Genomic DNA, 13,077 nt, shown 5'->3' with positions numbered 1-13,077 from the left:
GTCAAATAATAGAAAAACCTTGTGACCTGTCTAGAGACCATATTTTTCAATGGATCTTCATGAAAATTGGTCAGATTTTTTTATCTTGATGATATCTAAGTCACATGTGCTCAAAAACTAGGTCACTGTGTCAAATAATAGAAATAATGACATCATACTCAGTTCAACACTGGGTCATGTGGGGATAGGTGAGCGATTCAGGACCATCATGGTCCTCTTGTTCATTTTTAATAAAGGCTATTTTAAGTTCATTTCAAGGTGTGCAAGAACAAATGTATGTACACAGTAAATATTCTATGTAGTGTCATATACGATTCTAGATAAACGTACACATTTTAAGGGAATTTTTCTGCTAGAAAATGAAAATTCTAGGTCATTTTATACTGTTAAGTTAATATTGCTGTCAGATCAAAAAATGAGTATCAATTTGCATTTTTGAAGTTGATGTTGATGCCAGATATGGTTTTAGATCAGTTTACATGTTTTAAGTGAATGTTCCTGCCAGATTATCAAAAGTCTTTGCCAACTTATAAATCTTATGTGAATATTACTGCCAGATTACAAAATTCTGGGTCAACTTAAACATTTTAAGTGACTGTTGCTGCCATATTACCAAAATTTATCATTAATTAATATTTTATAGTCTAATATTTAATCAGTTAGAAAATCTTAAGCTTTAATGACTTTGAAGCCAATTTAAAGCATACTATTTTCAAATGTAGATAACACAGAAGTTTCCAGATATACATTTGCAGAGTATGGTCAAAAATTGTATAAAAAAATGAGCATTTAGAAGTTTCTCTTTAAGATTAAATTATGTGTCTTTATCTTTTAACTCTAGAACAGAGAATTGTCTTTTGCTGGAGCGTTTGGTAAGGAGAATGACAACAAATATATCAGCAATCTGGAGTTCGAAATTATCAAAGGACGACGTACAAGGATAGATACTGTGCTGAAAATTGCTACTCAAAAGATGTATGAGTTTGAGGTCGGAGTCAAACTTCCAGAATTAGAGCCGGTTCGAGCTCTCGGGTCGTACATCAGGGAGGAAAATGGCCACACTGTTGAAGCATCATACAAAAAGGGTGATAACCTGTACCGAATTTTTGTTCAGGGTATATGTGAACCAAGTAAAAATGCAAAGTTTTTATTTGAAGTGACTGTACCATCACGCAAGGTCAAGGTCAATGTGGGATCATCACTTGTTGACACAGAAAGACATATGCTGTTTGACGTACAGTGGAATGCTGATAAGAGCCTGGATGATCGTTTCCTTACCAACATGACATATGACTTCAAAAGTTGGGATGATTTTGAAGTGGCCTATTTATTGCATTACCCGTCACGCACCATTGGTTTCAATATGAAGCATTCTGCTGCTGCTAGATATATCACTAACATAGAATTGTCATGGAGTCCAAAAGAAAAGCTAGAATTCAATATTATTTTCCGAAATGACAAATTCAATGGAGATGACAGAACAGAATTATCTGTAGAATTTATAAGTCCATTTGAACGATTTGAGGAGTTAGGACTAGCGGTATCGTTAATCAGAGATTCAACACAGTATCAGACAAAAACTAGCGTTACCTGGGATAAAAAGAAAAAGGTGATAGTCTCAGCTACAGCAAAGGTACCATTTGAGGTAAACAGTATAGATATTGCTGGTACTATATCTACACCATTCAAAAATTATAAATCATTGGCTGCAAATTTAAAGCATAGACTAGATGACGATCTTCAGACAATTGTTCTGGTGGAGTGGGGACGAAACAGATTATCTCTAAAAACATCTGGTGAGTTAAAGTACACCAAAATGTCTCGATCATTTAATGGGAAAATTGATTTCCGTTCACCATTTGAAGGTCTACGAGTTTTGATTTTGAATGCTGAGCATCAAGATGATTCCAAGAAATTTTCCTCAAAAATCACTACTGATGTTTCTCACTATTCATCACAAGTTAATATGGACACTTACAACATTGAAATGGACATGACTCATGATAATACTTTAAGTGGACTGAAGAATCAAGGAACATTAAATATATTGATTCCAAATGATGACATTTCTACTGTCTGGGAGGTCAGCAGGTTAACAGGAAGCTCACGTGTAATGGTTGACGTAACACCAATGCGAGGAAACAGATTCAAGTTTGACTTTGGAGAAACTCATCAGCTGGCCCCGAATAGAAAACTAAGATCAACCTTTGAATTCTTGATACCAACTGAGACTCTGCGGGAATTGTTGATTTCTTTTAATCATGAGGACAAACCTGGATTTGTGAAGACATCTGGTTCTGTTACCAAAGATAATTTAGAAATGATGTCAGCTGATGTAAATTACCAGAATAGCTATGGTACCCTGAAACTTGATTCACTCATTAAAAGTATCTATACAGAAGATCTCATTTTGAAATTGACGTCTGCTCATAGCATAATGCCCTACAATAGTAACTTTGAGCTTAAATGGGGTGAAACACCATATAAGATAAATGCAGAGAGCAACATTTTCTATAATGAATTTGGTATGTTTGATAATAGTTTGAAAATATTGACGCCTATCCCCAGATTCAACATGTTCACTATAACAACTTTACGCGAGAGACAAGGTCTAAATTGGCGAACTAAAACAGAAGTAAATGTTGATGGACAGAAGGTCAGTCTAGCGGCAGTCTACAGATTCGATCATGTAAAGCAGACAGAAGTCTCGATAAAATCTTCATTCCCACAGTTCCCTGGTTTGGACACCAGTTTCAAAATAGATGGTAATCCTGTAAATTTCAAAGGAAGTGCAGCTTTTGTCATGAAACCATATGTTGATAAGATTTCTACCGACTTCAGCTGGGCATTTTATTTGGGTACAAGTCTAACTGGAACTTTTAATCTGTATACCCCGTTCCGCCAGTACCCATACATGAAGGCCAAGGTCAACAGTAATACATTGGGAATGTCACGTGTTTCAGGTTTTGAGATCGAATATCTACCAACACAAGTGGTTAAAGTTGAATCAGACTATAGGTTTACATCTTTAGAGACTCTTGAGGGTACGATTAAGGTAACTAGTCCATATACAGACAATAAAGTGGTAACAGCTGGGTTTACACATACTGGTAATAGGGAGGAGTTCAAGTCCGATGCTAAGATCACATGTGATTGTTTCGATAAACCTGTTGTTACAGAGGCAACATTTTCATCTAAGAACGGAATTGTATCAACATTTTCAATGGACAGCCCCTTCAGAGGATATGAAACTGTTAATTGGAACCTGCACCACCAAGGTCAGATAGACGACTTCAGCACAAAAGCGGAATATGAAACTAACGGCAAGAAGATAACATTTGAGAATACATTCAGTGCAAAAGACGCTATTGTATACACACTGACATTCCTTACCCCATTTGCCAACATTTCACGCACCCACCTGCAGTTTTCACATGCGGGCAAATTCCCAAATACTAAAACACATGCTGAAGTGGCATATAATGAAAACTCAATAATATCTGATTTTGTGTTGAGAAATAATGGAAGAAAAACAGTATTAAGAGGTTCTATTACAACACCATTTGAACGTTATAGAGATATGAAAGTGGAAGTATTAAGGACTGGATTATTGGATGATTTTACAACAAAAGCTGAATTAAAGTATGATCAGACATGGCATGCATCTTTGAGACATAAATTTGATGGTCAAGATTTATTTACAAGTTCTGTCTTGAAAGCACCCTATCTCCCAGATGATGTAAGTCTCACACTCAACCATACAGGCATACCACTGAACTTCCAGACGTCACTTGAATACACGCTGGGACCAGCATACAAGACGTCAAGTCAGACTAAATTTTCATACAATTTACCAAATTTAGTGGCTTCATCCAAAACTGAAACTGTTATCGACAGAGAGACAAGAGTTAATGAACTTACTCTGGAACACAGATTTAAGCAGACGGACACATTACATATAGATATATCATCAAAATTACTTGCCGAGATCAGAGACAATAAAGCCAGTGCAGACTTCAGGTTCAAATTTAACAGTGATGAAAGTGAAGCTGACACCACTTCTTCCACTGAAATTTTAACTTACTTAATTGTTGAAGTTCCACATGACGACTTCAGATATAACAAACTCTTCTACAATGCTGACAGGAAAACTTCCATAGCTGATAGAGTCAACATGGAAAGTACTGCAACATTTACTTTTGAAACTCCTTTGCTAGAAAAGGCATCCTATAATGAGGAAACAAATCTGAAACAAGGTAAAGTGAATCAAATGGTTACTTACAGCTATGGAGAGTATGTTTTGTCCACTGAGCAGTCCTGGCAGAGGGGAAAGTATTATTGCAAACATGAAATTCCTATCGAAGGATATGAAACAACTGTCATTGACGTGACATACGGAGGCAGTTTGTTTGACTTGAGTCATATGCCTTCTATCCCAGATTTAATTGATTGGAACTTGGATGGTACAATAACTCAAACTGCCTTGGGTTCTCCGATAATTCTGTCCGTTAAAGGAAATGCTGATAAGACTACAGATAAACTGAATTCTGTCACAAACAACGTCAAGGCTGTCTATGGATCGGACAAGGAAGTTACTGTTGACTTTGTATACAAGCCAAAGAAGAGTGTGCTGAAGGTCACAACACCTTATGAAGGGTACAAGTCATCAGAGTTAGAAGCAAACTATTTGACAAGCGGTTATAAAAGAGATTACAGTATTTCTGTAACAAGTTCCGCTCTCGAGACACCAGTCCAAATGACATCTCGTTTTAAACTTGATCCAAATCACATGAAGGATTCTGAAATATTCCAGAAATTTACCAGTGGTTTCACCAACTTTACCCATATTGAACTACATGTAGAAGCAAAATCTGAAAAATTCAGGCTGTCATGGGAAGATAGCAAGAGGATCAAGAAGGAGATTGATATTGATGGACCTAAGCTTGTTTATGAGGTAAATAATGATAATGTTGAAGCTGGTGTGCTAATGACAGTGACAACACCATTCAAGGAATTGAAAGATATGAAAGTTAACTTTGACCATAGGCATTACACTTCTCCAATGAGAGCTAAAGAGGTCATTCTTATACAGTACAATGGAAAGAAATACTTTGATGTAGATGCAGAAGTTGGAGCTTTGAACAAGTTCTCAGGCAGCATCATGTTCCGTGAACCAAGGCAGATGGAGTTTAGTTTCAGTGGTGTGAATGAAGGTCAAAGCGTGAATGGAGATTTGGTACTTGACTGGAACAAACTAGAGCAAGACAGCAATTTCCGTTTACAGTTTGGTCTTGCTGATAGTGGGGATCAATTGAAGGAAAAGAAAGTTTTCCATATTCGCATTACTAACCCAGAAAGAATTATTAGTTTACATAACAACTTTGAGAAAACTGTTGATAAAATATCCAGTTCTGGCAAGATTTCATGGGATGAAAAAGAAGGCAAAGAAATGTCTTATGATCTTGAGTATTCTAAAATGTTACTACGTGGATCAACATTACACAGTTCCGATTTGAAGCTTACACTGCCTGCCAGGTCAGTTGAAATATCTAGCTCATACACAAATACAGCAAGTCAGATAGTCAGTACAGGAACTGTACTGTGGGATTCTGGGAATGATCGTGACAAACAAGTACAGGTCAAGGTCACTTTGTCTCCAACAGAGATCAGGAAAATGGCTGAGATTGATGTAAAACTGCCAAGCATGAACAAGGTACTATTTTATGATTTCTTTCTGAACTGTTGAAACAGATCTGTTTTTGGTCTGGTATTGTTTTTATCATTACATACATGAAAAGTCAGTCATTGAGATTCAAGTTAAATATGCAGCTTAATACATTTGATTAAGGTGATTAGATTGAAATATTTGAAGCTGATCTTATGTAAGAGCTCCATCCTTCTTCCCTTTCAGCTTTATTCAGTTTCAACAAGAATTTTACTTTCAGAACAGTACATTATTTATTGAGTTTGTCATCTTATTCAGAAATACTTACTTTGATCTAGTACAGGAGATCATATCTTTATCTTGTGTATATCAAAAATGTGTTAGGCATGTGCTTTCACTGATGATGATGACCCGAAGTCATTCATCCTTCACCTCTGATTCATGTGGGGAAGTTATGAGTTATTTGCAGAGATGAAAGAGTAGAAAGAGTACAGACATAGAATCCTAAAACAGTGGTTAAGGAGGTAGGTTACCTTGTCATAAGGGTGAAATCAAATTAGTTGAACCGCAGCATCGTTTTGTATTTCGTGTAATATGAAGTTTTAACTGCTAAAATCTCAGATTCGTTTGTCTCTGTCCCTTCAAGTTCAATTTTTATCCAGGTTTGAAGAACATGACCCTCCAAATGTATTTCATATTGAAAGAAGAAGGAAAATACGGATATTTAACACTTTTCAGTGTATTTTAGTTTCATTAATATCCGTAGAAGTCAGCATAATCTATAATTTTACTAGTATGCACGTTAGCTTTCTAATATAAGCTTAAAATAAATATGTCGCGGGACTCGTGTTTCCATGGTAACGCATTTTCTTTCATTTTTAAACAATTATGTATAAAAATAGGGGTTTTCGACGGCTTCAGTGCCATTTTGTTAATGACCAACATGGAATATTTGGGTAATATTATTAGCAAAATACCAAGCACTATACATGGTACCCTATTTTTCTTAATGTTCAAAGTAACCATGGCAACAGAGATGTTTAAAATGGCTTATGTCTTGCCTTTTGTCGTAATTTCTTATCAAATAATATTGAATTAGGTTATCTTTCTAGTTGATGTAGCTTTAAAACATATTATTTCTAACGTAAGTTATATTTTCGTGTTATCTGTATTTATTCAAACAAATTTCTAAGCTTAGAATACTTACAGCAGTACCCCTCGTCTGGCATTTTTCATGGAAAAATCGTTCAACATGCTACTATTATTCTCATGGATATTGGTGAAATGAAAATAAAAAGCCGATGCTGTGTTTCTTAAATAGACTAGTGTCAACGCTTTTGAAATTTACATTTAGATACATAGGTCACGGGCTTCGTTTCCATGGTAACATCAATTCAATTCAAGAAACAACAATTTTCTACTGAAATTTGAACAATTTTAGATCTTAGTTTTAGTATATAAGTAACAAACTATCAACGGAACCTGAAAAATAGGTATTACAAATCGACCTGCTAGATTTTTTATTTGAAAATGACCGTAACAAGTAACCTCTCAGCCAACTATATTCCAAATAACATTGGTTACCATCATCCATTTTCTTACATTCCGCATAACATTTCAATATAACTACACAAAAGAAGCAAAATATTGATTATTATTCAGAGCAAAAGACTAATAAAAAATATTTCAGCAAATAATGGTTATTTGAAAATAATTTGAATAAAGAAAATGCACAGAATTACGTACTTTCAAGATAAAGCTATTCATTTTGCGCGGTAACTGACACGTAACGTCATGACGTCAATGACGTCATTTTAAGGCAACATTGTTTTGAAGCGTTTCTGCGGCAATTTATTCATTATTTCTGCATTATTAAACCATAAAGCGTCAGATCGAAGACAGGTCTATGATTTGTTTTCAGAAGAATGAATATACAAACACATTTAGTTTGTCGTAAACGTCGTTGTAAATCGTCATGTTAGCTTCCGGTTGGACATGCGCACATACAAATATAAAGGTAACCTACCTCCTTAACTTGATCGACTAGATCTACCGCTGTTACATAATTCAAATACTTTTGAAAATCTGCATTAAATAAATTATGTATCAAAAACGTGTTTGAAAGTTGCGTTGCATAGTAGGTTATCATATTCCATTGATCTTATTAACTAGGAGTTGTCCCTGAGCTCTGAAATTGCTGTCAATGATGGTAACCGGCTACTGGACGGACAGACAAAACTGACATACTCTCCAGAAGTGAACAAAGCAGTGTTGGTCAAGTACATTATACAGCAAGAGGATGGAGATCTCCCTAATTACAAGTAGAGTAGCATTTTCTTGTATAAGTTAAGAAGTTGTGAATTCTACGGACTAGATTGAAAGATGGTACCAGTTAAATTACCCTCATATAGACTCTATCCTTTCTGTCATTGGGAAAATTGACCATTTAACAGTGTAAAACTCACACAGTCATTATTTATCAAATTATATCTTGTCTGTCTGCAATGAAACTGAACACACCATTGAGGTCAGCATCATTTGATGTGTATATATTTAACCAAAAAAGGAGTTGGAGAGGTTAAATAGATTTCCTCTGTTTCTTGTTGCAGTTACACTTAAAGAGGTTGATCTTCAAATATAAATTATCAGGGAAAGCCCTTGGTCTAATGTTATAAAGTTGGTTTTAGAAGGCAGTCTCAAAACTCCAGTTTAGAAATTGACCAATGGTAAAAACTGCATTCATTGACTGGTCTCCAAACTTAGTTGTTTACTTTGGAGTGTGGTCTTTTGGCCTGTCTGCCAGTATACAATGTATTATATACCTTCAAATGTTGATATTTGATGAAGTGTAGAATTGCTCAGTTAATTTCTGTTTTGTTTTTCTGTAGGGCTGGATGGAGCTTAGATCATGTTTACACTCGCACACATGTTGAGATGATGTCCAGCTTGGCCACAAAAGATGATGTCACTTCGGGTGATCTAGAGATGAAATACCGCGGTACAGACAAGGATATGTCTGCTCTCCAACTTCACTCAGAGCTGGATCGGAAGGAAAGAAAAATGAACATCAAGGTTTGTGGACTATATTTTTGGCCATCTTAACTGAAATGGGAATCCAGGCAGATTAGTCTGCAAACTTTTGAAATGTCAGTACTTATTATTCATCCATTTGCAATCAAAAGAGATAATAACCAAAAGAGTATTGTTTTCTAATGTAAATCATATATCACTGTGGTCAGTAAATTATTTGCCTTTTACCTAGTAAAATAAAACAGGACCTTGTGTGGTAATTGATTTAGCAAGATCTTTCTGTCTGTTCCTTTGACAGTTTCATATCATTCTGTTTTATTTGCTTGGTCCATATTCAGTCTCGTGTTTAATAATATCAAATTATTTTGCATGTATTTTTGCAGATGACCAGTCCTGACCAATCAGCAGAGATTACAGGTCACATGACCTCAGAATCCCCATACACAGTAACCATAGAAACATCTCACAATATGAAACCAACATGGAAGACTGTCTGGACCGTAGATACAAACAAGAGAAGTGTAGATGCCTCCATGACATATGGTAGGACACTTGTAAAATCTAAAAAAAGTTTTAGGTAGTTTTCATAGAATAGGGATGATTTTGTATTGTTTGAATGTTCATTCCCACAGCAACATAAGTCTTCGACACTTTTTGCCATCTATTTTCTGTTACAAATTAAAGATATATTCAGAATCTCAGTCTGCTGGTATTTTTGTTCTTTCTGAAATTTTACATTTTTCATTGTAAATAATGTAAGGTGTCTTATAGGCCCATTGGGTCAGGTGTTTTTTGTTGTTTTTTTTGTATTTATATTTTTTGTTATAATAAGACTGCAACTGACACTATAATATATAACAGTTTCTTAACTTATTCTTTTTCAGATTTCGTATACTAAGCACTTTTTTATTACATTATGAGTCATCATGTTTTAGGAGATTGACCCATAGCCTGCTACATTTCTAAAAGACTGGTCCATCATTCAGTTTGGGCATTACCACTTATTATTCAAAGGGGTGTTCACTAAAAATATACTGATTGTATAGCAAACAGGGCAGAGCATGATCTGTGCAGGCTGATCTTGGCACTGTTGCAAAGGCAGAATCACTAAGTCTTGCTGCCAGCAGGCTCAAGGTTAAATTGGCACTTTCTTGAAAGGGTTCTATAAACTGCCTGTTAAAATATATTAAACTATACAAACAAAGACACGCAATGAGTATGTGAGAAAACAGGACAAAATAGAAACAGAAATAGATAGAAAGGGAACAATAAAATTTTTGAAAACATTTGAGTCAGTATGTGTTGTTTTCACATTCTGCAGTCATTTATCTATATCTATATTTGATATTTAAGATGACTTCAAGGGCCAAGTTGTTACCAAGGCCTTCTTCCCAAATGCCTCATCATTTGTATCGGAGACATCTACCCAGACAGTGGCTGATCTTGTTCAGGAGGGACGTATGTCAGCGGAACTAGATGATCGCAAGCTACATGCACACCTCAAATGGAGGCCTGAACTCATCTCGGAGGCGGCTGTAAGTACTGTATCTCATTATGCCCACATCTGTCTGTGACTTACTTGTTGCTTTCTGTCCGTCTGATCAGATCGCTGTGTGTCTGTACTAGTAGTGGATGAATTTGACGCCCCGAGTGGCTGCCTTTGCATTATGTGAAGTGCGTTTGAACATGCATGTATTTATCATGAAAAAGGTGCTTTATAAAGCTGGTATAATATAATAATATATATAATTTGGAGTTATATATTTAGTCATGTCAGCTGAAAAGTAATTGCTGTAAAATCATTTAATTTCTTAGACACCAATCTCAAGGTTTAGCCCAGAACTACTGTTTTATGTGGATATGCATTCATGGATTTCAACTTTAGACTTTGAAATGTGTGGGAATTTTACATATTCTTTGGGACTTGATTTCATTGATTTACTTAACCGCGACATCTGCAAATATTTGTCCCATACAAATACTAATGATTTTGCAGTTTCAAGGGTTAGAATAACAATACTGGAAGTTGATACTAAACAAGCATTCTTTGCTAATAAATTTGGTTCTCACCCCAGGTTTTAGTACTAGAAAACTTAACTTATGTTGTGTTGTGATTGAATCTAGGCCTTTTAATAAAAAGATGTGTTGATTTGAAATAGATTGGACTTTGAGGTAAAATTGAAAAGGAAATGGTGGTTCTAACCTTATCCTGTAATTCATCTTCACTGTTATTGGTCAGATGAATATTACAGAACAATCCCCTGTAGACAGTGTAATTTTCTGATTGGCTTTATTTGGTGATTTCATGGTTAGAAACCTTATTTGTGGTGTTCAGACTTTGCCAAACTTAATTTTTTGTGTTTTAGGACATGATGCATATCAATGTACACAAATATTTTGCATTTTAAGTGGCAGAAATAAAACCTTTGTGAATATTTCCCAATCAGCAGTAGTCCTCATGTTACTTCTTAAGTACTGCTTATCTGAGCAGCATACATGTATTTACATTTGATGAAGTATACACTTGTTTTTGTAATACTGTAGACCTATGGATCTGAGGCCCTGCAGCAGATGAGGAATGAAATCAGTCCAGTTGTTCAGGAATGTATGAAAGACCTGGGAGATATACTGCTCAAGAAGCACCGCCTCATCAGCTCCAGTCTGACTGAGGAGCTGAAACCTGTGTCTGACAGCCTCGAGGAGGAGATGAAGTCTGTTCAGCAGGACCTTAGGAAAATGAGAAGAGAACTGAAGAAAATATATCGGCAGAATGAATTTTATTTGAGGACTGTTGAAGAAAGCTACTCTGGATCTGTCAAAGCTATGCTGTAAGTTACACTGTTTTGTCATTTTTGCAAAGTTTTGCCCCTTTTTTTCAACTCTTTTTGTCTCTGCAATATTTTGGTGTAGTCTGTTGTCTGTTTAATCGTGGTAAGAGGACTGAGTTTTAATGCCTCGTATTGCCGCCTTTTGTCCTTGTTAAGTGTATGTTTTCATTATTTCAACTTTTTTAATGACAAGGCTTTTGAATAGTCACAGTTGCTGTCCTTTTAAATATGTTGTTATTTTGCTTATGTCTCCACAGAGCAGCCATTTTGGTCAAAACTTCAAAAATTTATGCTTATGAAATATAAACATTTTACAGAACTTTAGATTTTTGATGATCTTGCTTGCTGAAGCAAAGACAGTTGTCCAAATGGCTGTTCAGTGTATGTGCATGCTTTCATCCGGATTTGTTTGTCCTGACCATAACTTTGACATGCATGGCGCAATCTTGTTTATATTTGGCATGAATGTTAACCTTATTGCAACCGAGTGTCATGCCCAAATCCCAGATTCCTATCTCAAAGGTCAAGGTCACGGAGGTCAAAGGTCATGTCAGATCTTGTCCGGCCAATAAGTTTGACATGCATTGAGGAATCTTGTTTATATTTGGCATGAATGTTTAACTCAATGAGACGGAGTGTCATGTGAAACCTCAGGTTCTTATCTCAAATGTCCAAGGTCACAAATAGGGGTCAAAAGGCAGGCTCGACATGTTTCCTGTGGGCATCTAGTATGATAATGTATTTGTCAGAACATTTTCTTTGATATCGTTCATTGTCGAAAGCCAGTAAAGTTGAGTAGCAGTTCAAATTGGTAATGCAGTGCTATTTAGCAAGACTAATGAAGAATTTGAATTTTCAGGGCTGGATACTCTGTCGCCATTTCCAAGATGAATATTGCTTATACAAAGGCAAAAGAGACTATTGAAGAACTCACTAACAAGATCGATGTATACCCATTCAAAGAACGTTACAATGCAATGATGAAAACTATCTCAGAAAAAGTCAAGGTGAGAAAATGACTCGATTTGAATTACATCAAGATTTTATGCTATTGAAAAGATACATTCATATACTGTCAATGTTTATTGATGGTCATTTTAGGTTATCCAAATATTTTTGTTACTTTTAGGCAGGGGAGGTAATAGTTCAAGAGGAAATGGAAATTGTATTTTCTGTACTTACTGATAAGATAGAGGAGTTCACTACCCTGTATGATGATACAATAAAAGATATCTCCAACCAGATTAGAACTATGATTGAAGGTAAGGGGTTATTTTCAGAACTTATACTGTGAAATTGTTTGATAATGTTACATGTTGGCATAAAAATTGAGAAATTTGAACAAAAAGAGCTATTTCATTGGGACATTAATTTATAAATATAAAATAAATTGGAATTTTATTTTCTTTGTATGATTTGATTTGGTAGGTTTTCAAAACTGTAAGATTCCACAAGGGATATTTAAAAAATATATATACTGTTGAGTTCCGTACATTTCATGGAAAAACTTGTTTTTGGAAAGAAAGTGTCTTTGAAAAATGGCAGCAGAGAAGA

At 35.4% G+C, this 13,077-nt stretch overlaps 1 protein-coding gene across 1 annotated transcript in view; it reads left to right on the top strand.

The window, feature by feature from the left end:
* The window catches only part of LOC123525831 (apolipophorins-like), a 68,801-nt gene that overhangs the window by 42,413 nt on the left and 13,311 nt on the right, over positions 1-13,077 (top strand). The window contains exons 24-31 of the mRNA XM_053538198.1: positions 842-5,713; positions 7,838-7,986; positions 8,554-8,737; positions 9,079-9,238; positions 10,049-10,230; positions 11,240-11,523; positions 12,383-12,530; positions 12,653-12,785. Of these exons, the coding sequence (XP_053394173.1) occupies positions 842-5,713; positions 7,838-7,986; positions 8,554-8,737; positions 9,079-9,238; positions 10,049-10,230; positions 11,240-11,523; positions 12,383-12,530; positions 12,653-12,785 (6,112 nt within the window). The remainder of the gene's footprint in view (positions 1-841; positions 5,714-7,837; positions 7,987-8,553; positions 8,738-9,078; positions 9,239-10,048; positions 10,231-11,239; positions 11,524-12,382; positions 12,531-12,652; positions 12,786-13,077) is intronic.

Source organism: Mercenaria mercenaria, chromosome 3 (genome assembly GCF_021730395.1).
Source record: "Mercenaria mercenaria strain notata chromosome 3, MADL_Memer_1, whole genome shotgun sequence".
NCBI classification, from domain to species: domain Eukaryota; kingdom Metazoa; phylum Mollusca; class Bivalvia; order Venerida; family Veneridae; genus Mercenaria; species Mercenaria mercenaria.
This window is presented reverse-complemented; position numbering and strand designations above follow the sequence as displayed.